General features: G+C 44.8%; 1 protein-coding gene across 1 annotated transcript; it reads right to left on the bottom strand.

Moving 5' to 3' along the window:
• Window positions 1–13,007: 13,007 nt before the first annotated feature.
• LOC123094774 (pre-mRNA-splicing factor CWC22) lies at window positions 13,008–25,253 on the bottom strand. Its single transcript, XM_044516686.1, has 3 exons — window positions 25,000–25,253; window positions 24,544–24,925; window positions 13,008–13,292 (listed from the first exon to the last, which is right to left on the bottom strand). The coding sequence occupies exons 1-3, from the start codon at window positions 25,250–25,252 to the stop codon at window positions 13,238–13,240; spliced, it is 690 nt and encodes a 229-aa protein (XP_044372621.1). The 5' UTR covers window position 25,253; the 3' UTR covers window positions 13,008–13,237.
• Between the last annotated feature and the right edge of the window lie 1,191 nt (window positions 25,254–26,444).

A 26,444-nucleotide genomic window follows, 5' to 3' on the forward strand; every position in this document is an offset into this window, starting at 1 on the left:
CTCACTTTTTTATTTTCTCTTTTTTATTTTTATTTTATTTTTTGGGGGGCTTCTTTGGCCTTTTATTATTATTATTTGGGCTTCTTTGGCCTTTTTATTTTTCACGAAGTCCAGAGTCTCATCCCGACTTGTGGGGGAATCATAGTCTCCATCATCCATTCCTCACTGGGGCAATGCTCTAATAATGATGATCATCACACTTTTATTTACTTACAACTCAATGTTACAACTCGATATCTAGAACAAAGATATGACTCTATATGAATGCCTCCGATGGTGTACCGGGATGTGCAATGATCTAGCCTAGCAATGACATCAAAAAACGGACAAGCCATGAAAACATCATGCTAGCTATCTTACGATCATGCAAAGTAATATGACAATGAATGCTCAAGTCATGTTTATGATGATGATGGAAGTTTCATGGCAATATATCTCAGAATGGCTATGGAAATGCCATGATAGGTAGGTATGGTGGCTGTTTTGAGGAAGATATAAGGAGGCTTATGTGTGATAGAGCGTATCGTATCATGGGGTTTGGATGCACCGATGAAGTTTGCACCAACTCTCGAGGTGAGAAAGGGCAATGCAGGGTACCGAAGAGGCTAGCAATGATGAAAGGGTGAGAGTGCGTATAATCCATGGACTTACATTAGTCATAAAGAAATCATATACTTATTGCAAAAGTTTATTAGCCCTCGAAGAAAAGTACTACTACGCATGCCCCTAGGGGGGAGGTTGGTAGGAGTTAACCATCACGTGCCCCCGACCTTCATGCAAAGATAAACAATCAAAATACAATGCGCGCCAATTTGGTTACATAGTTAGGAGACCATATGTGCATGCTTCGGGAATCACAAACCTTAACACCAATATCCTTACTAAACACAACCATTTACTAGAACCTCCCACATATTATCATCTCTATATCGCAAAACTATTGCAAGGAATCAAACATATCATATTCAGTGATCTACAAGTTTTATGTAGGATTTTATGACTAACCATGTGAATGACCAATAACTGTCATATCTCTAAATAGATATAGGTGAAGCAAGAGAGTTTAATTCTTTCTACAAAATATATGCCCACGCTCTAACAAGTATAAGTGAAGCAAAAGAGCATTCTACAAATGGTGGTTTTCTATGTGAAGAGAAACAGGCAATCCAAACTTCAAATGATATAAGTGAAGCACATGAAGCATTCTATAAAGCCATACTCAAAAGATTTAAGTGAAGTGCAATGAGTATTCTATAAATCAACCATGGACTATCTCATACCAGCATGGTGCATAAAAGAAAAGTGAAAACTAAATGCAAAAGATGCTCCAAGACTTGCACATATCGCATGAACGAAACGAATCCGAAAACATACCCAAGACTTGCACATATCCAAGACTTGTTGAAGAAAGAGGGGATGCCTTCCGGGGAATCCCCAAGATTAGATGCTTTAGTATCCTTGAATATTTACTTGGGGTTCCATGGGCATCCCCAAGCTTGAGCTCTTGCCTCTCTTCCTATTCCTCATGTTATGACCTCCTCGATCAAACACTTCATCCACACAAAACTTCAACAGAAAACTCGGTAAGATCCGTTAGTATTATAATAAAGCAAATCACTACTCTAGGTACTGTTGAAAACTAATTCATATTTTGTTTTTCATTGTTTCTACTGTAATATAGCTTTTCCATGGCTTAATCCACTGATAGGAATTGATAGTTTCATCAAAACAAGTAAACTATGCATCAAAAACATAATCTGTCAAAAACAGAACAGTCTGTAGCAATCTGAACATTCACCGTACTTCTGGTATCCCAAAAATTCTACCAAAATTAGGAAAAAGAAAAAATTTGTATAGAAATAGAGTGGATAATCAGAACCGTTTGATGTTCCAATAAAAAACATAAAATCGTGCACTACAGCCAAAGTTTCTGTCGTGCACCGTACAAACCAACAAGCATTGTAAACATCCTAAAGGCAAACCTTAGCACATTGTTTTTATAATACAATGGAATTGTACAAGGGGATAATTATTTTTTTGAAAAGTTTCTGTAATTAAGATTCACAAAGTTTCCGTGAGCATGAACAAAGTTCAAGGAGCTCTCCCACTTCAACAATGCTTGTCTCTCTCACTTTCACTTTCATTTTTGAAAAGGTTTTGGGTTCCCCTCTTTATTTTTTTGTTTTTAGACTATATAAAAGCACTCAACAGAAATAATTGACTCTCTAAAACTTCTGGGTTGTCTCCCTGGCAGCGCTTTCTTTAAAGCCATTAAGCTAGGCATATAGTGCTCAAGTAATGAATCCACCCGGATCCCAAGGTATATCAAAGCCAATTTTAATTAACAATGATTTGTAATTTAGTAGTGAGCACAAACTAAGATATATCAAGCAATGACAAAGTCTAACTAGATATCTTCCTATGCATCGGCATGTCATAAAAGAACAGTTCATGTACACCAAGTAAAGGCCAATGCATAGTATAAGCAGTTTCTTGCAATTCTATCGTATTGGAAACATAGACAGGTGGAGATATAGTTCCTCTCTCATAATAATTGCAAGTTGGAGCACCAAGCACATGCATATTATATCTATCAAAAATCATCATGTGCACTAGTAAAACGCAACCCATCAATATAATCCTTAATAAGCACAAACTTCTTCGATATAGTGTAGTTTGGAGAATTCAAAAAGATAATAGGACTATCATGCGTGGGTGCAATAGCAACAATTTCATGTTTAACATAAGGAACTATAGCAAGTTCATCTCCATAAGCATAATTCATAATGGCATCTTGGCCACAAGCATAGCAAGCATCATCAAAAAGGGATATTTCAAGAGAATCAACGGGATCATAACAATCATCATAGCAATCATCCTTCGGTAAGCACGAAGGGGAATTAAACAATGTATGAGTTGAAGAGTTACTCTCATTAGAAGGTGGGCACGGGTAGCTAATCCACTCTTCCTCCTTTTGTTCTTTGCTCTCCTCATCATCTTTTTCATCCAATGAGCTCACAGTTTCATCAATTTCTTCTTCCATAGACTCCTACAAAATATTAGTCTCTTCTTGGATAGTGGAGACTTTCTCAATAAATGCATCAATATCGGAATTGTATTCATAATTCTCATAGCAATATTTAAGTATAGCAAAATTTTCAGGTCTGTAAACAGCATCATCAAGATTTTCAAACTCTTTAAACAAAGATTCAATCTCATAAGCACCCATAAAAGCAACGAATTCCTCTATTTGTTCCACATCATAGTAATCATAGATACCATTAGCATAAGAAGCCAAGGTTTTATCATCATTGAATTTGCATGAAAAGGGAAGGTGTGGAGCCTTCATCCTAGAGCAACAAGTATAATCATATCTCAAGCATAGTTCCCGAGCATACCAATGCAACATATGAATTTGATCCCATAATAGTTTCCCTTTTTGTGTCAAGCAATAATCCCTAAAGTATTCACGTTGATCCAATGTGTCTCCCATAACATAATTGAATGCGGTTTTCTCAGGATTATCAAAGTAGTACATAATATTTTTCACATAACCAGCATCGAGGGTTTTAGGAGGTTCCCCATCTCCATGAGTAACAAGTACACCTAATTTTTTCGGTATTTCGTGTTCCATATCCATAACTAAAGATAGAGAACAACTTAGAACAGCAAATAAAAATTACTTAGTGATAAAGCAAACAAACACACACCAGAATATTCACCCCACGCTATGACTCCCCGGCAACGGCGCCGGAAAAAGGTCTTGATAACCCACAAGTGTAGGGGATCAATTGTAGCCTCTTTCGATAAGTAAGAGTGTCGAACCCAACGAGGAGCTAAAGGTAGAACTAATATTCCCTCAAGTTCTATCGACCACCGATACAACTCTACGCACGCTTGATGTTCGCTTTACCTAGAACAAGTATGAAACTAGAAGTACTTTGTAGGTGTTGTTGGATAGGTTTGCGAGAATATAAAGAGCACGTAAATAGAAACTAGGGGCTGTTTAGATAAATAAGCAATAAAGTAAATATAGCGAGTGTGGAAAAGTGGTGGTAGGAGTTGTGAAATTGTCCCTAAGCAATTGACTACTTTACGAGATCGATGGCAAGTTTTATGTGGGAGAGGCATAAGCTAACATACTTTCTTTTCTTCGATCATATGCACTTATGATTGGAACTCTAGCAAGCATCCGCAACTACTAAAGATCATTAAGGTAAAACCCAACCATAGCATTAAAGCATCAAGTCCCCTTTATCCCATACGCCACAACCCCCTTACTCGGGTTTATGCTTCTGTTACTCAAGCAACCCACTATAAGCGAATCATGAACGTATTGCAACACCCTACAGCGGGAATCCCTCATGCTTGCACGACATGGAGAGCACCATAGGACAACAACATAACCACAAGCAAATTAAACCAATCATAGCAATTCATCAATCACCGGTAGGACAACGAAAATCTACTCAGACATCATAAGATGGCAACACATCATTGGATAATAAGATGAAGCATAAAGCACCATGTTCAAGTAGAGGGTACAACGGGTTGTGGGAGAGTGGACCGCTGAATATAGATGGGGGAAGGTGATGGAGATGTTGGTGAAGATGATGGAGGTGTTGGTGTTGATCGCGGTGATGATGATGGCCCCAGGCAGCGTTCCGGCGCCACCGGAAGTGAGGGGGAGAGAGCCCCCCTTATTCTTGTTCTTCCTTGATCTTCTCCCTAGATGGGAGAAGGGTTTCCCCTCTGGTCCATGGTCTCCATGGCGTGGGAGGGGCGAGAGCCCCTCCGAGATTGGATATGTCTCTTTGTCTCTCTCTATTTCTGCGTTCCCTGATTCTGCCCTTTCACCGTTTCTTATATATCCGGAGATCCGTAACTCCGATTGGATTGAAACCTTCGCCCAGATTTTTCTCTGAAAATTAGCTTTATTGCGGAAAAAGAAGAGCATCAACCGCCTTACGGGGTGCCCAAAAGGGTCAGGGCACGCCCACCCCACCTGGGGTGTGCCCCCTGCCTCGTGCCCTCCTCGAGCACCATCTCGCGTTGGTTTTTCTTCCCAAAAATCATAAATTCCAAAAATATTCTCCGTCCATTTTCATCCCGTTTGGACTCCATTTGATATGGGTTTTCTGCGAAACATAAAACATGCAACAAACAGGAATTGGCACTGGGCACTGGATCAATATGTTAGTCCCAAAAATAGTATAAAAAGTTATCAAAAGTATATGAAAGTTGAATAATATTGGCATGGAACAATCAAAATTATAGATACGACGGAGACGTATCACTGCTCCAGCCGCCTATACTAGCGCCGACGGGACTGCCTGTTCCCTCCTCTTGTGGCCCGCTGTGATGCCGCGCAGCCTTCCCCGGCCCACCCTACTCCCTCCGCTGGCCTGGCCGCACGCAATCAACTGCCTCCTTATTACGCGAAAAAAAATGATTTCTCCCACTGACATCTGGCGCACACCAGTTGGGAGGCTGACCTGTGGGCCTACTAAGTTGACGCATACGCAAGTCTTGTCAACTTACTCAAGCAAAAGTAACTGTTGGATTTGAATCGAACGGTCTTGCTGCTTCTTCAATTGCCGCTCTTCTTGCACCAGCCGCCCAAACCAGCGCCGACAAGACCGCCTACTCCTGCCTCCAGTGGCCGACTGTGCTGCCTTTGAGGCCTCACCGCCCCCTACTACTCCCACCGCTAGCCAGGCCCTGCGACGACGGCAGCCTCACACCGCAGCCGAACCAGTGAACCCTCGTACTCCTCTCCGCATGGGCATCCACTGTCGCGCCTTCCCCGACACCGCGTCGTCCCCTTCCTAGGCCTCGGTGTCGTTCACCTCCCTGGTGCTCTCGGCACAGCGTGGTCAACGTGGTCATGGAACGACTTCCATCGGACGTGGACTGTACTTGGAGAGGCTGACAACTGGGTCCACGGCCGCACACAAGGAAATGACTCCTTATTACACGCAAAATAATGCTTCCTCTAGCTAACATCTGGGACCCACTGGAAGGGCCTCTGTATTTCACGAAAAAAAGTTCCCCCTGCTGACAGGTCGGACCCACCAGCTATATCTTCGCATGCAAGGAAGTGCCTCCTTATTACGCACAAAAAAAATGAATACTCCCCCTGCTAGCTAGGACCCAGCATAGTGGGATGCTAACTTGTGGGCCTACTAAGTTGACAGGGACGGAGGGCTTTGTCAACTTAGTCAATATGAACAATTCTAGCTCTAGTTACCATACGATGTTCATCCAACGGCCGTAGTGCTTCTTCAACCTCTGGTCTTCTTGCTCCAGCCGCCCAAAGCAGCGCCAGTCGTGCTGCCTGCTCCTGCCTCCCGTGGCCGCTTGTGCTGCCGCGGAGGCCTCACCGCCCCCTACTACGCCCACCACTAGCTAGGCCCTATGACGACGGCAGCCTCACACTGCAGCTGAACCAGTGAACCCTCGTACTCCTCTCCGCGCAGACTTCCACTGCCGCATCTTCCCTGGCTCCATGTCGTCCCCTTCCTAGGCCTCGCTGTCGTCCACCGCCCTGGTGCTCTCGGAGCGGCATGGTCAACGTGGTCAAGGAATGACTTCCATCGGACGTGGAATGTATGTGGAGAGGCTGACAGCTGGGTCCACGACCGCAGCAAGGAAGTGCCTCCTTATTACGCGGAAAATAATGATTGCTCCACCTGACAGCAGGGACCCACCGGATGGGCCACCGTATTTCTTGAAAAAACCGTTTCCCCCCTCACTGCTGGGACCTACCAGCAACATCTTCGCACGCAAGGAAGTGCGTCCATATTACGGGCAAAAAAATGATTTGCCCCCTGACTACTAGGACCCACCAGCTACATCTTCGCACGCAAGGAAGTGCCTGATAGTCGGGACCCACCTGGTCGAAGGGTACGTAACGTTGTCATTCTGGTCGCGAACGTGTACGTACATACTGGTCGATGTAGAGGCACGCACATGTCGTAGTAGAGGCATGCACGTAGCATATACACGTACGTACAGCGGCCAGGGTGCAAGAAAGTAAATATGGCCACGTACGTACATACGGGCAGAGTCTCGAACGCCTACTCGCGCATACGTACGACCAGGGCTCGTGTACATGGCTGGGTCGAAACGAAGAAACTGCTTCGTCATTGTGTTCATGGGGAGCCAACCGGCTGGGTCGGAACGGCATGCGTCGTCGTGTTCATTGGGACGGCTTGAATGGAACTGTCGATGGAAATGAGGCCTGGCATACCACACAATGGAGGAAACGGCCTTGTGTTCAACCGGCCACGTTCGAAACGGGAGCCTGTTCATCGGGAGGGGTCTGGCGTATCACAAAATGGAGGAAACGGACTTGTGTTGGACCTCCTACGGTCGAAACGGGGTCCTGTTGATCGGGAGGGGTGTGGCGTACTGCAAAACGGAGGAAATGGACTTGTGTTGGAGTGCTATGGTTGAAAAGGGGGTCTTGTTCATCGGGAGGGGTGTGGCATACCCCAAAACGGGACTCCGGGGGATACTGTTCATCTCCACCGTCGACCTCCTCCAGCCTCCACGGGCTACTATTCATCCACCATCGACCTCCTCCAGCCTCCACCTGCAACTGTTCATCCACGGGCTCCTGTTCATCCAGCCTCCACTGCGCGCTACTCCACCGGCTAATGTCCAACCAGCCCTCTCCACGGGCTCCTGTTCAACCACCCCTCCACGGGCTACTGTTCATCCAGCCCTCGATCGTCTACTGTTCATCCAGCCCTCCACGGGGTCCTGTTCATCCAGCCCCAACCGGCTGGATCGATCGGGGTCCTGTTCATCCAGAGGCAACACCACGGGGTCCTGTTCATCCACACCCACCGAGAACTGTTCATCCAAACCTCCCCTGCAATGCTCACTATTAATCCAGAGGCAGCATCGATCAGCTTCAGTTAGCAGCAGTAGCGAAGGTATTGCTCGATCGGGTTTAGTTAACAGCCATCGATCGATCGCTCGGGTTCAGTAAGGTGTAGCCTGTAGTGCAATCACTCGGGTTCAGTAGGCGAACGCCTCGCTCGGGTTAAGTTAGAGCCCATTGCCTCGCACCCACGCGCGTGCGTGTACGAGAGAAACACACAAACCTCCATGCATCGCTCGGCCCCGACAACCCACCGTAACCGGGAACCCCTGATATTTTCCTCGCCCTTGCTTCTACCACGGTTTTTTCTGTCATGGACGACCCAAAGAATGTCATGCAGCTGCGTCTCTGACCCGCCCAGGACGAAAAGCCCATTTTCTGTCATGATTTTTTGTCATAGAAGTAGGAGCCCACCACATCTATGATGATACCGGGTTTTGTCACCATTATCGTCATAGAAGTGTCATAAGTATGACAGAAAAAAAATTCATTTGGCCCAAAATGTCACAGATGTGTCTTGTTTTTGTAGTGTCCGAGCGGCCAAATCATGTCTGATAGACTCTGTTGCCCTTAGGCAACATGTGAAAAGAATTCAGTCCAGGGACAAAGAAGTGATTGGCAGAAGGATCCAGGAGACATGAATAGCAAGATGTTTGTGCTGCGAGGAGACAAGCATAGGAGGAGGCAGGGGCTAAGCTTTGGCATGGCTTGACCACACGCAAAGAACACCATGATGACCAAGTATCAGCCCAAATGGAGGAGTCTAGAAGGGGGTTGCTATAGAAAGTGACCCACTGGTTAGAAAGATTTGGATGATGCACTCATATAGTTGCATCAAATGAGTTGGAAATGGTTATGTCCCAGTGATTTGAGAATATTAAGATGCCCAAGGAGTTTCATGCTATTTGGATGAACCAAAATAATACTTGCTTCACATAGCTTCTCTCTGGACAGAAACTTGGAAAAATTCCACAGGGCATATGGCTAAATGGATTGAGCCACAACTTGGTGGAGGGAGTTTATATGGGTAATAGAATGTCCTGGTAAATTGGCAGCTTAAATGAAGCAATATACAATATAGTTGCTTCACAAACTGAAAATCTGACCAGAAACTAAGATTTAGAGTTGTGCTCACATAGAAAGATAACATGATCTCACTTTGGTTGGAGATTGATGATTTGAACAAATGAAGTACGTGGCAAAAGTTCATGTCATTTGGACATGCCTAGAATATACTTCCTTCACAAAGTTTCATTCTGGGCAGGAACTTTGTAAAATCATAGAAAAATAATTACTAGGGAAATGAGGTTGAACTTTGGCACAGGGCAATGATATGGATAGGAAAAGGTTTCCAAGAAATTGGTAGTCAATTGGGCAAAGATAAATAGCACTTGCTTCACAAAGTGCCATTTAGGGCAGAATAGGAAAAGAATTATTGGAGGATTATTTTTGATCATGGTAATGATTTTTTTGCCATATTTGATCAAGATATGACCCAAACAATTTATGAGAATTATTTGGGAATTTTAGGAGTGACAGAAATATGGGTGGCTTCACAACCTAGGGAAAATATGATAATTCCTTTATCAGGAAAGGAATATTTCCAATAAATAAAATATTGGGATTTGGTCCAAGGTGGAAATGGAACGGTCTAGGGAAGGATTTGGGGGATGACAAGCCACTCTAGAAAGAAAGAAGAGGTCATCTTCTTTAGTTTCCAGACCACATAGCCACGAAAAAAGAAAAATCAGGCAAAAACCTCAGAAAATCACAAGAAAAAGAAAGGGCCAAAAATCAGGCTGTTACAACTCTTACACCCGTAATGAAATCTCGTCCTCGATATTTGGTTGCTCATGGAAGAAGTATAAATATATCTGAACTTAAGGAAACCGTTTCCAACTCGGGTATCCTTTTTCCTTTATTGATTGTCCACACTGACTTTTATGTGATTGTCTGAATGTCTCTGGGGTAGTTTGTTTTACTATATCCACATTCTGACATATCTTACCTGGCATGTTCATGCTTATAGGGGCGCCAATTATTTTCATATCTGCTGACTTAGCTGACTGTGATAGATTATCCTGACTGAGATATATTGCTTGTCTCATAAATTCGAGGGTGATTTCCGATTGATCCATCACTAACAATCTTCCATGAATTTGTGATTAGATTTTCCTTATGAACACCCAAGCTCTGACTCCTTGCATTGGGTTTCTCCACTAAAGGCAGGTCCTTTGGGTTCGAAACAATGTTTTGAGTCATAACCATTTTCCTAACAGATTTGGACGTATTGCAGGAGTTTCTGAATCATCCTGACTGGCTCCACTGTCGTGAGTATCAGATCCATACCAAATATTTGACTGTCGCATGTTGTGGCTATCATGAAGGGGTATGGCCTTATATGATAGTATCCACAGGCTTGACTGACAGACCAAATTTTATTTATGCCAAGCTATCCTTTGGTGATTCTCATAATTGAGGGCACATGCTTTAAGACTGTTATTCCACGTACTGATCACTCATTCTGTCGGCATATCCTTGGGGATAGTAGGCAATGTGATGCTTTTACCAGGGTTGCCGGGGTTGAACTGCGAAATTGACCCTTAGTCTCACTTGGCAGAGTTAGACATTCGATACTAACAATTCTGAGCATATACTATCGACTGAGCGGGTTGCCTTGATAGGGGTCTTTACCAAAATTGAGTATACCTCCCTTAGGTGATTATCCATGGTGATCAATATTGACTTAGACTGAATGGGGTATCTGCACCCTACGGTTCTTGCAACAAGTATCAGTCTTGCTCCTTCATTACTGCTTTCTTATCTGGATCCTTGGCTGAAGGAGCGGGGTCATATTGTTTCTCTGTGAGACCATAGTTTCTGTCGGGTGCACTATTCTGACAGGCGTACTCTTATCCGCATCTTCTGACATGGTAACCCATTAAATGGCAGGTTCACACCTCTCAAGTTCTGACCGTAGGAAAATGATCATCCGAACTCTTGTAAGAAATTGACAAATAAATCAGTAGCCACCAGAACGGTCTTTACAACTCAGATCTAGGACATTACTAAAATAACTCAACCATGGCTCAAGACGGCTGAAAAGCAGCTCAGAGCATGAGACCGGGTCGATAAGAAGAAAGTGGCAGCTCCCTAAGATAGCCAAAAGTAGCTAAAAGCATAGGGCCACGGTCACAAAAAGAAACTCAACAGCTGTACGAGATGGCCGAAAAGCAGCTTAGAACTCATGACAGTTGTTGAATAGAGAAATAAAAATCGGCATCCACCCCAGATAGCTAAAAACAGCTCAGATCACAGGCGTGGTGCCTTCACTGGGGAAAAGGAGACAAGGGCTCATCAGGATCATCTTCCAGGTTCACAGGTACTTGTACTGAGCTCATGGTTGACTTCAATCTTCATAATCCTTTGTCACACTGTGGTGTATAGCTGGCTTCCTTCGTTTAACAATCCTCATGTGCCTGTCAAATCTGCGTTCGAGTGACTTGCAAGACCTTGGGAGTATGCTTACCGCATGTATATGAGAATCTGATTCCCGAGGCAGACGTGGGTACTGATTCTTGCTTCTGGCCAAACTATTGCAGCTCTGATTCTTGGGCTGCACTTGCACGGGAATTCATCCATATAGCGCACTGAGGAATCTTGCCTTGGAAGCTTCTCAGGTAGCTTGTGAGGGAAGACTGGGTTGCTTACACCAGAACCTTCTCAAACTGATTACCACATACATATGATCTTAATATTTCTGCTGCTGATTACTTGTATGCACCGGGGTTTTGCTGAACTATCCTCCTTGCTGAGTATATGACACATCCTTGCTTGCTTCCAGGTATATCTTGTTTCAAAATCATCCTCAACGAAGAATCAGACCTTATATCTGAACCAACCCTTTGACTGATAATATATTGTTGGTCTTGTACCCAATTTTATATGCTTGCTGATTTGATCATCACTGCCATGAAGAGTGCACACTCAGAGAGATTTGATTCTAACAGTCCATCCAGGATTTGTTTTGCATTTAGACAAGATTTTCCCAATTTCACTGTTGTCTGCTAACAATTCCATTATGTTTAGCTGAGCTTCCAAACATTTGAACTCCTTGCTAACTCTTTGGGTCCAGTGTCAGTTGACGAGCAACTTTAATATGGGGAAAATTTGTAACACCGAAGGCCCAAAGAAAGAAACAAAAGAAACGACAAAAACAAAAGCGCACAAGCATATAAATAATCAAGCAATCATCACATACTACTTCTACTCACACAATAATATGCATGCACATCTAAGCACACAAATCTCGCGAAAACTCCGGTAGTACAGTCTAATATGCTGTGGCAGTGTGCACGAAAGTGAGTCTGCGTGTGGAAGGAATTAGCGTAACCAAGGCTACACCAAGTGCTGGCTGAACACTGGCTGGATCTGGATGGATATGGAGGCGAGGACGGACTTGGTGATCATGAGGCGGAACACAAAGGTCACGACCACATCATCATCAAGCACACGAAAGGGAACCGTGCATGTCCAAAGAATGGAATGATTGGGTAAGATAGGGGAGGAAAATCAAGGCTTGATGGCATTGCCCTTTCCTGATAACCACGATCAGTAAGGGTTGGCAAAGGAACGAGATGGATGGAACGATTCTTGATAGAAACAAGTCTATCAACGAAATGATATGGGTGAATGGCGGAAAAGATATCAACGTGATACCTGAGCATAACTCCTGCAAATGGTGTCTGGAACACTCGGTACCAGGGCATCACTCTGTTGGGACAGATGACGCCGAACACCAAAGAGCAGGCATGCAAAGAAGGGTGGTGCAGTTAGTGGATTGAAACTGATACTACCTACCCTCACAGGATAAACCGTTAGTGACCAGATAATAAATCCATATGCATGCTATGTAACAAACAAATGCAACCATCAAATGCAACAAATCAACTTGGGTCTATACTACCACATTCTAACGTTCCAGCGAACTAGGACGCTCTACAGCCAGACCTGCTCTAATACCAAGCCTGTGGCACCCCGGCTCATAGAAGCTGGAATGCACCCGTATTCCAGCCCAGAGATCGAGGCAAAGTCTTCTGGAATAATACGACAGTCCTTAGCATAGAACAAACCAGCTTTCTATTATAGCATGAATATCTCCGATATTACAATGAATAACAGCGGCACAGCGACACTACGGCAACCATAGTTGCTCTATGCAAGCAGCATAACAACTCGAGGCAGCGGAACCTCTACTAGCAGCGGAAGAACTATTGGCAGTGGAACAATGAATGACAATGATGGACTCCAATCCATAGGGACTCTGGCTGGAATGTTTATCCTAGCTCACGAACACAAGAACCAGACCAAACCAGCAAGCAATCCAGGCACATCCTGCAAACTGGCATGACACACCAGGTCAGTACATTGAATGTACTTGCAAGCTGACAATAACCAAAAGTAATCAAGGCAAACAGCAACATGGCATTAGCACATTAAAGCAATCATGAGCACAATATTAACAGAACAACATGGCGTGCACAACTGAACATGATAAAACTTTAGCATGGCATAAGCATATGAACATGATGATACTACATGCAACATTTTAACATATCATGCACCAACTTACTCTGCTCGGGTTACCTCGTAACCAACATATGCACCAACTTACCAACATCGGTATCCTCGATACCACGGTGATCTTCTCGCGATCACGAATATCCAACAACTCAGTATCCTCGATACCGCTAACATCTTTCTCATCATCGAACTGAGGTTATTATTAATCAAGTTATTATTGTTGTTGGCTCATAGTGTGGCCTACTCTGAACTAGGCCCCTATCTGCGGGCGCGGCTATCGATAGATTTTACACACACACTCTGCAGAGGTTAGCGCATTTTACCCACATCACAAAACCCATAGCCTCGCACTCCCATTAGGGTGGACCAACGCGTTCCGACGAAACCCTTCCCTTGCCATGACACTCTCCCGGCCACTCCAACCAACTCCCTCTCAGGGCTAAGTCATGGGTGGCCCCATGCCTACCAAAGGCATCTTCGGCCATCGTCATGGAAAAACGGTCCCAAACAGGGACAATCCGGATATAACAACAACGAGCACACAAGGTTATGTCTGCTTACCGGGCCAGGGTACAACATGCCCATAACCTTCCCTTGTTGGAGGCACCGGCAAGAGGCACGACAAAGGACCGAATCAAGACCCTCCATAAGGTAAATGTGGTTGCACTGGTCATCTCGATTCAAAGGCACCATGACTCAGCCAACAGTTGTTCAAGTTCAATTAAGTCCGGTTAAACTTGAATGCAATAAGCTGAGTCATATGAAATTAACATGATGCAACAATAATGCATGATACCAAAATTAACCAAAATTAACATGGATGCAACATAAGCATTAAGCATAATAATAGTGAATCATTTATGATGAGCATGGCATACTGACGAGCATGATTAACACAAGCATAACTCTACCATAAGCACATCCTGACTACTAGCATCATGAACAACTACCATGCAAGAACATAGAAAGAATACTACCAAGTCTGCATGTCACCAACTAGATGCAACGGAACCAACATAGCAATGGTACTGAATAGCAGACTAAGCATGCATCCGAAGAACATCACAACTACCAGCATGTATTACTACTACCAACAAGCATGACATGTGAAAATGATACTAACAAGTAGCAAGAGATATCATGATGCATCACAACATAGCAAGAATGTGGACACGAGTCCACGAGTAAAACCGAAACAACGATAGTAGAAGCAAACAAGAAGGCAGATAACGGGCAAACTTTTATCAAATATTCAAGTTGAAAACCAAGGCAAGTGTCTGTTGTGGCTTGCCTGGGGGTGATGGAGGCTCCGGGAAGAAGTGCGGTGAAGACACGGAAACGAAACGCCGGACGGTTCTCTCTCGAAGGGGGCTGATAAGGGTAAGGGAAAACTGGTCATTTTCATTGTGGGACCTGTTAGAAATATGCCCTAGAGGCAATAATAAATTAGTTATTATTATATTTCCTTGTTCAAGATAATCGTTTATTATCCATGCTATAATTGTATTGATGGGAAACTCAGATACATGTGTGGATACATAGACAACACTATGTCCCTAGTAAGCCTCTAGCTGACTAGCTCGTTGATTAATAGATGGTTACGGTTTCATGACCATGGACATTGGATGTCATTGATAATGGGATCACATCATTAGGAGAATGATGTGATGGACAAGACCCCAATCCTAAGCCTAGCACAAAGATCGTAGTTCGTATGCTAAAGCTTTTCTAATGTCAAGTATCATTTCCTTAGACCATGAGATTGTGCAACTCCCGGATACCGTAGGAATGCTTTGGGTGTACCAAACGTCACAACGTAACTGGGTGGCTATAACGGTGCACTACAGGTATCTCTGAAAGTGTCTGTTGGGTTGGCACAAATCGAGACTGGGATTTGTCACTCCGTGTAAACGGAGAGGTATCTCTGGGCCCACTCGGTAGGACATCATCATAAAGTGCACAATGTGATCAAGGGGTTGATCACGGGATGATGTGTTACGGAACGAGTAAAGAGACTTGCCGGTAACGAGATTGAACAAGGTATCGGTATACCGACGATCGAATTCGGGCAAGTACAATACCGCTAGACAAAGGGAATTGTATACGGGATCGATTGAGTCCTTGACATCGTGGTTCATCCGATGAGATCATCGTGGAACATGTGGGAGCCAACATGGGTATCCAGATCCCGCTATTGGTTATTGACCGGAGAACGTCTCGGTCATGTCTGCATGGTTCCCGAACCCGTATGGTCTACACACTTAAGGTTTGATGATGCTAGGGTTATAAAGGAAGTTTGTATGTGGTTACCGAATGTTGTTCGGAGTCCCGGATGAGATCCCGGACATCACGAGGAGTTCCGGAATGGTCCGGAGGTAAAGATTTATATATGGAAAGTTGTTGTTCGGGTTCCGGAAAAAGTTTGGGTTTTTTTGGTATTGTACCGGGAAGCTTCCAGAAGGTTCCGGAGGATTCCGGAGGGGTCCGGGGGTCCGAAAATTGTTCCACTACATCCAATACAGCAGCATGGGCTGTAGGGGGCTCCCTAGCCTTAATGGGTCAGGGGCACCAGCCCCCCCAAGGCCCATGCGCATGGGAGAGGGGAAACCCTAAGGGGGAGGGCCTCCACTTGACTTGGGAGGCACTCCTCCCCCCCTTGGGCGCCGCCCCCTCCTCAGATTGGATCTGAGGGGGCCGGCCCCCCTCTCCCCTGCCCCTATATATATGTGGGGGTGGGAGGGTAGCCGCACCACAAGTTCTGGCGCAGCCCTCCCCCTCTCCCAAGTACTCCTCCTCTCCCGCGGTGCTTGGCGAAGACCTGCAGGATTGCCATGCTCCTCCATCACCACCACGCCATTGTGCTGCTGCTGGATGGAGTCTTCCTCAACCTCTCTCTCTCTCCTTGCTGGATCAAGGCATGGGAGACGTCACCGGGCTGTACGTGTGTTGAACGCGGAGGTGCCGTCCGTTCGGCACTAGGATCTCCGGTGATTTGGATCACGACGAGTACGACTCCTTCAACCCTGTTCTCTTGAACGCTTCTGCTTAGCGATCTACAAGGGTATGTAGATGCACTCTCCTTCCCCTTGTTGCTAGTTTCTCCATAGATAGATCTTGGTGACACGTAGGAAAATTTTGAATTTCTTCTACGTTCCCCAACAGTGGCATCAGAGCTAGGTCTATTGCGTAGATTCTTTGCACGAGTAGAACACAAAGTAGTTGTGGGTGTTCATTTTGTTCAATATGCTTATCGTTACTAGTCCAATCTTGTTTCGACGGTATTGTGAGATGAAGCGGCCCGGACCGACCTTACACGTACTCTTACGTGAGACAGGTTCCATCGACTGACATGCACTTGGTGCATAAGGTGGCTAGCGGGTGCCAGTCTCTCCCACTTTAGTCGGAACGGATTCGATGAAAAGGGTCCTTATGAAGGGTAAATAGCAATTGACATATCACGTTGTGGTTTTTGCGTAGGTAAGAAACGTTCTTGCTAGAAACCCATAGCAGCCACGTAAAACATGCAAACAACAATTAGAGGACGTCTAACTTGTTTTTGCAGGGTATGCTATGTGATGTGATATGGCCAAGAAGAATGTGATGAATGATATGTGATGTATGAGATTGATCATGTTCTTGTAATAGGAATCACGACTTGAATGTCGATGAGTATGACAACCGGCAGGAGCCATAGGAGTTGTCTTAATTTATTGTATGACCTGCGTGTCATTGAACAACGCCATGTAATTACTTTACTTTATTGCTAACCGGTAGCCATAGTAGTAGAAGTAATAGTTGGCGAGACAACTTCATGAAGACACGATGATGGAGATCATGATGATGGAGATCATGGTGTCATGCCGGTGACGATGATGATCATGGAGCCCCGAAGATGGAGATCAAAAGGAGCAAAATGATATTGGCCATATCATGTCACTATTTGATTGCATGTGATGTTTATCATGTTTATGCATCTTATTTGCTTAGAATGACGGTAGTAAATAAGATGATCCCTCATTAAAATTTCAAGAAAGTGTTCCTCCTAACTGTCCACCGTTGCGAAAGTTCGTCGTTTCGAAGCACCACGTGATGATCGGGTGTGATAGATTCTTACGTTCACATACAACAGGTGTAAGCCAGATTTACACACGCGAAACACTTAGGTTAACTTAACGAGCCTAGCATGTATAGACATGGCCTCGGAACACAAGAGACCGAAAGGTCGAGCATGAGTCGTATAGTAGATACGATCAACATGAAGATGTTCACCGATGATGACTAGTCCGTCTCACGTGATGATCGGACACGGCCTAGTTGACTCGGATCATGTAATCACTTAGATGACTAGAGGGATGTCTATCTGAGTGGGAGTTCATGAGATGAACTTAATTATCCTGAACATAGTCAAAAGATCTTTGCAAATTATGTCATAAGCTCGCGCTTTAGTTCCACTGTTTAGATATGTTCCTAGAGAAAATATAGTTGAAAGTTGACAGTAGTGATTATGCAGACAGTAGAAAGCTTATGTCCTTAATGCACCGCTTGGTGTGCTGAACCCCAATCGTCGTCTGTGGATGTTGCGAACATCGGACATACACGTTTTGATAACTACATGATAGTTCAGTTAAACGGTTTAGAGTTGAGGCACCAAAGACGTTTTTCGAAACATCGCGGAACATATGAGATGTTTTGAGGGCTGAAATTGGGATTTCAGGCTCGTACCCGCGTCAAGAGGTATAAGACCTCCGACGATTTTCTTAGCCTGCAAACTAAGGGAGAAAAGCTCAATCGTTGAGCTTGTGCTCAGATTGTCTGAGTGCAAGAATCACTTGAATCAAGTGGGAGTTGATCTTCCAGATGAGATAGTGATGTTTCTCCAAAGTCATTGCCACCAAGCTGCTAGAGCTTCGTGATGAACTATAACAATCAGGGATAGATATGATGATCCTTGAGGTATTCACGATGTTTGACACCGCGAAAGTAGAAATCAAGAAGGAGCATCAATTGTTGATGGTTGGTGAAACCACTAGTTTCAAGAAGGGAGAGGGCAAGAAGGGACACTTCATGAAACGGCAAATCAGTTGCTGCTCCAGTAAAGAAACCCAAGGTTGAACCCAAACCCGAGACTAAGTGCTTCTGTAATAAGGGGAACAACCACTGGAGCAGAATTACCCTAGATACTTGGTAGATAAGAAGGCTGGCAAGGTCGATAGAAGTATATTGGATATACATTATGTTAATGTGTACTTTACTAGTACTCCTAGTAGCACCAGGGTATTAGATACCGGTTCGGTTGCTAAGTGTTAGTAACTCGAAATAAAAGAGCTACGGAATAAACGGAGACTAGCTAAAGGTGAGCTGACGATATGTGTTGGAAGTGTTTCCAAGTTTGATGTGATCAAACATCGCACGCTCCCTCTACCATCAAGATTAGTATTAAACCTGAATAATTGTGATTTGGTGTTTGTGTTGAGCATAGACGTGATTGGATTATGTCTATCGCAATACGGTTATTCATTTAAGGAGAATAATGGTTACTCTATTTATTTGAATAATACCTTCAAAGGTCTTGCACCTAAAGGAATGGTTTATTGAATCTCGATCGTAGTGATACACATTTTCATGCCAAAAGATATAAGATAGTAATGATAGTACCACTTACTTGTGGCACTGCTATGTAAGTCATATTGGGATAAAACGCATGAAGAAGCTCCATGTTGATGGATCTTTGGACTCACTCGTTTTGAAAAGTTTGAGACATGCAAACCATGTCTATTGGTTTATACGCATGAAGAAACTCCATGCAGATGGATCGTTTGGACTCACTTGATTTTGAATCACTTGAGATATGCAAATCATACCACATAGGCAAGATGACTGAAAAGCCTCGGTTTCAGTAAGATGGAACAAGATAGCAACTTGTTGGAAGTAACACACTTTGATGTGTGCAGTCCAATGAGTGCTGAGACATGCAGTGAATATCGTTATGTTCTTACTTCACAGATGATTCGAGTAGATGTTAAGTATATTTTACTTGATGAAACACAAGTCTGAATTATTGAATGGTTCAAGTAATTTCAGAGTGAAGTTGAAGATCGTTGTGACAAGAGGATAAAATGTCTATGATATGATCATAAAGATGAGTATCTGAGTTACGAGCTTTGGCACGCAATTAAGACATTGTGGAAATTGTTTCACAATTAATACCGCCTGGAACACCATAGTGTGATGGTGTGTCCGAACATCATGGTTGCACCCTATTGGATATGGTGCGTACCATGATGTCTCTTATCGAATTACCACTATCGTTCATGGGTTAGGCATTAAAGACAACCGCACTCACTTTAATAGGGCACCACATAATTCCGTTGAGACGACACCGTTTGAACTATGGTTTAGAGAAACATAAGTTGTCGTTTCTTGAAAGTTTGGGGCTGCGACGCTTATGTGAAAAGTTTCATCGTGATAAGCTCGATCCCAAAACGGATAAATGCATCTTCATAGGATATCCAAAATGGTTGGGTATACCTCCTAATTCAGATCCGGAAGCAAAAGTGATTGTTTCTAGAAACGGGTCCTTTCTCGAGAAAAAGTTTCTCTCGAAAGAATTGAGTGGGAGGATGGTGGAGACTTGATGAGGTTATTGAACCGTCACTTCAACTAGTGTGTAGCAGGGCACAGGAAGTTGTTCCCATGGCGCCTACACCAATTGAAGTAGAAGCTTATGATAGTGATCATGAAGTTTCGTATCAAGTCACTACCGTACCTCGTAGGGTGACAAGGATGCGTACTACTTCAGAGTGGTACAGTAATCCTGTCTTGAAGGTCATTTTGCTAGTCAATAATGAACCTACGAGCTATGGAGAAGCGATGGTGGGCCCAAATTCCGACAAATGGTTAGAAACCATGAAATCCGAGATAGGATCCATGTATCAGAACAAAGCATGGACTTTGGTGGACTTGCCCGATGATCGGCAAGCCATTGAGATAAATGGATCTTTATGAAGAAGACGGACGTGGACGGTAATGTCACCGTCTATGAAGCTCGACTTGTGGCGAAGAGTTTTTCACAAGTTCAAGGAGTTGACTACGATGAGATTTTCTCATCCGTAGCGATGCTTAAGTCCGTCGGAATCATGTTAGCATTAGATGCATTTATGAAATCTGGTAGATGGATGTCAAAACGAGTTTCCTTACCAGTTTTTGTAAGGAAAGGTTGTATGAGATACAATCCGAAAGGTTTTGACGATCCTAAGGATGCTAAAAGGTATGCTGGCTCCAGCGATCCTTTCATGGACTGGAGTAAGCATCTCGGAGTTGGAATATGCACTTTGATAAGATGATCAAAGATTTTGGGTTTATACAAAGTTTGTGAGAAACTTGTGTTTCCAAAGAAGTGAGTGGGAGCACTATAGAATTTCTGATGAGTATATGTTGTTGACATGTTGTTGATCAGAAATGATGTAGAATTTCTAGAAAAGTATATAGGGTTATTTGAAAGGTGTTTTTCAATGGAAAACCTGGATTAAGCTACTTGAACATTGAGCATCAAGATCTATGAGGATGGATCAAAACGCTTAATGGTACTTTCAAAATGAGCACATACCTTGACATGATCTTAAAGGTGTTCAAGATGGATCAGTCAAAGAAGGAGTTCTTGCCTGAGTTGTAAGGTATGAAGTTAAGAGTTAAAGCTCGACCACGGTAGAAGAGAGAGAAAAGACGAATGTCGTCCCCTATGCTTTAGACGTAGGCTCTATAGTATGCTATGCTGTGTACGTCACCAGAAGTGTGCCTTGCCATGAGTTAGTCAAAGGGGTACAAGAATGATCCAGGAATGGATCATTGGACAGCGGTCAAAATTGTCCTTGGAGTAAATAAGGGCATGTTTCTCGATTATGGAGGTGATAAAGAGTTCAACGTAAAGGGTTACGTCGATGCAATCTTTAACACCTATCTGAATGACTCTGAGTAGCAAACCGGATATGTATAGTGGAGCAACCATTTGGAATAGCTTCAAGTGGAGCGTAGAAGCAGCATTTACAATATGACATAGAGAATTGCGAAGTACATACGGATCTGAAAGTTGCGGACTCGTTGACTAAAACCTCTCTCACAAGCAAAACATGATCAAACCCCAGAACTCATTGAGTCTTAATCACATGATGATGTGAACTAGTTTAATGACACTAGTAAACTCTTTGGATGTTGGTCACATGGCGATGTGACGTGTGAGTGTTGATCACATGACGATGTGAGCTAGATTATTGACTCTAGTGCAAGTGGGAGACTGTTGGAAATATGCCCTAGAGGCAATAATAAATTAGTTATTATTATATTTCCTTGTTCAAGATAATCGTTTATTATCCATGCTATAATTGTATTGATGGGAAACTCAGATACATGTGTGGATACATAGACAACACTATGTCCCTAGTAAGCCTCTAGCTGACTAGCTCGTTGATTAATAGATGGTTACGGTTTCCTGACCATGGACATTGGATGTCATTGATAACGGGATCACATCATTAGGAGAATGATGTGATGGACAAGACCCCAATCCTAAGCCTAGCACAAAGATCGTAGTTCGTATGCTAAAGCTTTTCTAATGTCAAGTATCATTTCCTTAGACCATGAGATTATGCAACTCCCGGATACCGTAGGAATGCTTTGGGTGTACCAAACGTCACAACGTAACTGGGTGGCTATAAAGGTGCACTACAGGTATCTCCGAAAGTGTCTGTTGGGTTGGCACGAATCGAGACTGAGATTTGTCACTCCGTGTAAATGGAGAGGTATCTCCGGGCCCACTCGGTAGGACATCATCATAAAGTGCACAATGTGATCAAGGGGTTGATCACGGGATGATGTGTTACGGAACGAGTAAAGAGACTTGCCGGTAACGAGATTGAACAAGGTATCAGTATACCGACGATCGAATCTCGGGCAAGTACAATACTGCTAGACAAAGGGAATTGTATACAGGATCGATTGAGTCCTTAAGATCGTGGTTCATCCGATGAGATCATCGTGGAACATGTGGGAGCCAACATGGGTATCCAGATCCCACTATTGGTTATTGACCGGAGAACGTCTCGGTCATGTCTGCATGGTTTCCGAACCCGTAGGGTCTACACACTTAAGGTTCGATGACGCTAGGGTTATAAAGGAAGTTTGTATGTGGTTACCGAATGTTGTTCGGAGTCCCAGATGAGATCCCGGACATCACGAGGAGTTCCGGAATGGTCCGGAGGTAAAGATTTATATATGGAAAGTTGTTCGGGTTCCGGAAAAAGTTCGGGTTTTTTCGGTATTGTACCGGGAAGCTTCCAGAAGGTTCCGGAGGATTCCGGGGGTCCGGAAATTGTTCCACGTCCAATACAGCAGCATGGGCTGTAGGGGGGCGCCCTAGCCTTAATGGGCCAGGGGCACCAGCCCCCCCAAGGCCCATGCGCATGGGAGAGGGGAAACCCTAAGGGGGAGGGTCTCCACTTGACTTGGGAGGCACTCCTCCCCTCCTTGGCCGCCGCCCCCTCCTCAGATTGGATCTGAGGGGGCCGGCCCCCCTCTCCCTTACCCCTGTATATATGTGGGGGGTGGGAGGGTAGCCGCACCACAAGTTCTGGCGCAGCCCTCCCCCTCTCCCAAGTACTCCTCCTCTCCCGCGGTGCTTGGCGAAGCCCTGCAGGATTGCCATGCTCCTCCATCACCACCACGCCATTGTGCTGCTGCTGGATGGAGTTTTCCTCAACCTCTCCCTCTCTCCTTGCTGGATCAAGGCATGGGAGACGTTACCGGGCTGTACGTGTGTTGAACGCGGAGGTGCCGTCCGTTCGGCACTAGGATCCCCGGTGATTTGGATCATGACGAGTACGACTCCTTCAACCCCGTTCTCTTGAACGCTTCCGCTTAGCGATCTACAAGAGTATGTAGATGCACTCTCCTCCCCTCGTTGCTAGTTTCTCCATAGATAGATCTTGGTGACACGAAGGAAAATTTTGAATTTCTGCTACGTTCCCCAACAGGACCACCTAGTGAAAATGGAAGCATTAGAAAGAGCTCGACGATACGAAGATGTGAGCGTTGGTTTCACCTTGATCGGAGTTACGAGCAAAAAGTTGTGAAGGGTTGAAGTTCAGGGAATTTTCTATAAAAATATTATTCACAGCCGGGTCCCTGAGTGGATAAGATAGAAACGGATTTCAGAAAATACGCTTTCTGAGTCAGAAAACGCACTTTAGGCTGAAGAAGACGACAATACGCTTTCTGGAAGGGAAAGCGTAGTTTTAGCCGAAGGAGACCAAGAATATGCTTTTGAATATTGAAAACGTATTCCTGAATTACGCTTCCACTTAAAATGACTGGGCCCAGGGTTAGGTCACTTACGGGTGGGATCAAGGAGACAGGCGGGACCCAGCAGCAGGGGCGCTGGCATCGTCTTCTTCCTCCTGCTCGTTCACGCGGGAAACAGTGGAGCCAGAGGAGGGAGGACCGGCGAGGGGGCCGACCAACTCCGGCCATGGCGAAGCCACCGGAGGGCGTGGCCCGGCCCGGCGCTCCCATCCCCGACCAAAGGGAGGCGCGGGGAGGCCAAGAACGTCATCGAGGGGAGGCGACCCGAGGAGACAGAGGGTGGGCGGACGGCGATGGAGCGGGCTACTCCGGCCGTCTCCTGGAGAGACCAGGGCACTGGCGAGCTCGGGAAAGAACACCGCACCGATTCAGAGGAGTAGAAGACGCCGGGGAGGAGAAGAACGAAGAAGATGCCGCGACGACGGGAGGCGGCAGAGAGGGCTCGGGTGATGGTGGTCTCGGCGATGCAGGGCACTCCGGGAAGGGCAAGAGGGTTGGGGCGGCTCGTGGAGAGGAGAGGAACACGTTGGGCAGGTCAGGGAGGCAAGAGGAACACCGAGGCAGCCGGGTGGAGGAGATCTCCGACGATGGCCGCGGTTGCCGAGAAGAAAAAACTAAACCGAGCGGTTCAGTTTAACTAAATCCTACAAAAACTAAACCGATCCTAATAAACCTAACAGAGAAAAGAAAAGAAACAAACGGAGGGAGGCGCTTACGGCGGGAGTTGGTGGTTGACAGAGGCGGAGGGCGCCGGTGAGGTGGCGGCATCTGGCGATCCCCGGCGTCGGCGGTGAGGTAGGGAGGGGCGGCTGCTCCAGTGTGGCGTGAGGCGGCGCTGGGTGGCGGGGTCGGGCAGGGTGCCCCTGCCACGGAGCCAAGAGCTCGAGCGGTTTGACCTTTGATGGTGGCGGCCCTTCGGTGGTCCTCCAGCGAGGCGTGGAGTCGGGGCGGAACACGACGAGGTCCGGCGCATCTCGGCGATGGCGATGGTAGTGTCTGCGGCTTCTAGTGCTCGCGGTGGTGACGAGGGCGATCGGCTGGAGCGAGGCAAAGTCCGGCGAGATGTGGAAGGAGTTGTAGCTTCGTTACCGTGCGCGTCTGCGAGGGATAAGAGGTTAGTGGGTTGGGAGTTGAGAGGCAGAAAGAAACACAGGGAGAGGGGTGCTCGGGACCTCTAGTAATGGCGGAATTCAACTCGTGAAAGCTCCGTGCGGCGGCGCACTCCGGCGAGATTGGATCAGGCCGAAACGGGCTCGGGAGACCGTGATTTTTGCGAAAATCGGATGAGGAGGAGGGGGCATTATCTATAGGGAGGCGGGCGTGTGCGAGGGGTAAGGAATGGAGCGAATCAGCAAGGATTTGATTAGGAAAGGGGCTATCTTGGGGAAGGATTTTCTTGTGTCGTGGGGAGGAAGAAGATGACATTGGCCCCGCATGTCAGCAAGCGAGACTAGCTCGGGCAGCCGACGCGTATCTCTTTCGCGAGCGAGGTAGGTCATGGGCCAATTTGGCCAGTGCGCTGGTTAGTTGGGCTAAAGGATTCAGCCGAAAAACTATGAGACTAGCTTTTCTTTTTAAGTAAAACAGAGATAGAAAAGAGAAGAAAAACAAAACAAAATAAAATATTACGTAGACATATAATATACCAAAAATTTCAAAAAAAGATTTCCTACAACATTAACTATTTTTCAAGTTCAAATAAAATCCTCAAAAATTGATAAAACTCAAACAGTGTTGTTGTTGCAATAAAACCCAATAAAAATCATTTTGAAAATACCAAATTATTTCAAATTTATTTTTCTCCACTTTTCTATTGTAGGGAATCATTTTATCCTATTTTCCATATATTTTACTTTTGAAGAAAAATAATTTGAATAAAAAAGCAAATAACTCCAAATTGTAAGTGGGTTTCAAAATAGCTTCAAAGGAACTTTCAATTTAGTTCTTTTAAACTTCCAACTCATATTTCATATAATTTCAAGAAGTCATTTTATCTTTTCTCATGAAAATCATTGAGTTGCATAAAGTTTCTGAATTTGAAATATTTCCAAATGGAATTCAAATCTTTTCAAAAACCCTTTTGATTTCAAATGGAAGAAGTCATGTCATCTTCACTCTAGGGTTTTGTGTTGAAATGAATTTGAATTCATTGAGATAAAATGCAAGGATGAAAGTTTGGGAAAGTCATTTCATTCCCTCTCATTCATCTTTCAAAAGTTTTAAATTTCACTCACTTTCAGTCAATCAATCAAACAACACAATCATATTTATTTAATTAACAACATTTCAAAATTTAGAATTTTGGGATGTTACAGCACATTTAATACGTGACATGGGAGAGATGGAGTGAAACGGCAGCTAGTGGTTGTGCTCCTGCAAAAGCACGACCACGCTGAGTAGTGAAGAGCCAGCCCGCGCGCCTTCCCCTTAAAAAGGAATATGTGGGTCCGGTGATCAATTCATGCTTCCTTCGCTCGCAATGCATCTCACGCACCCTACATCTTCTTCCTCCTCGTGCCAGAGTAGAGTTCTCCATCATGGCACCGCTTTGCTTTGCTTTCCACTCAATCGATCCGCAGAAATAGCCATGGCCCCGAAGAAGGCCAATCCGAAGGCA

Source organism: Triticum aestivum, chromosome 4B (genome assembly GCF_018294505.1).
Source record: "Triticum aestivum cultivar Chinese Spring chromosome 4B, IWGSC CS RefSeq v2.1, whole genome shotgun sequence".
In the NCBI taxonomy this organism is placed as follows: Eukaryota; Viridiplantae; Streptophyta; class Magnoliopsida; order Poales; family Poaceae; genus Triticum; species Triticum aestivum.

Bases quoted from the DNA above. Each gene is read 5' to 3' on its own strand.
- LOC123094774 (XM_044516686.1), bottom strand. From the start codon at position 25,252: ATGTCATCTTCTTCCTCCCCACGACACAAGAAAATCCTTCCCCAAGAT. The intron at 24,926-24,999 runs GTCCCGAGCACC...TATCCCTCGCAG, and splicing joins GAATTCCGCCATTACTAGAG to ACGCGCACGGTAACGAAGCT. The intron at 13,293-24,543 runs GTAAGCGCCTCC...GTGTCATGCCAG, and splicing joins GTCAACCACCAACTCCCGCC to TTTGCAGGATGTGCCTGGAT.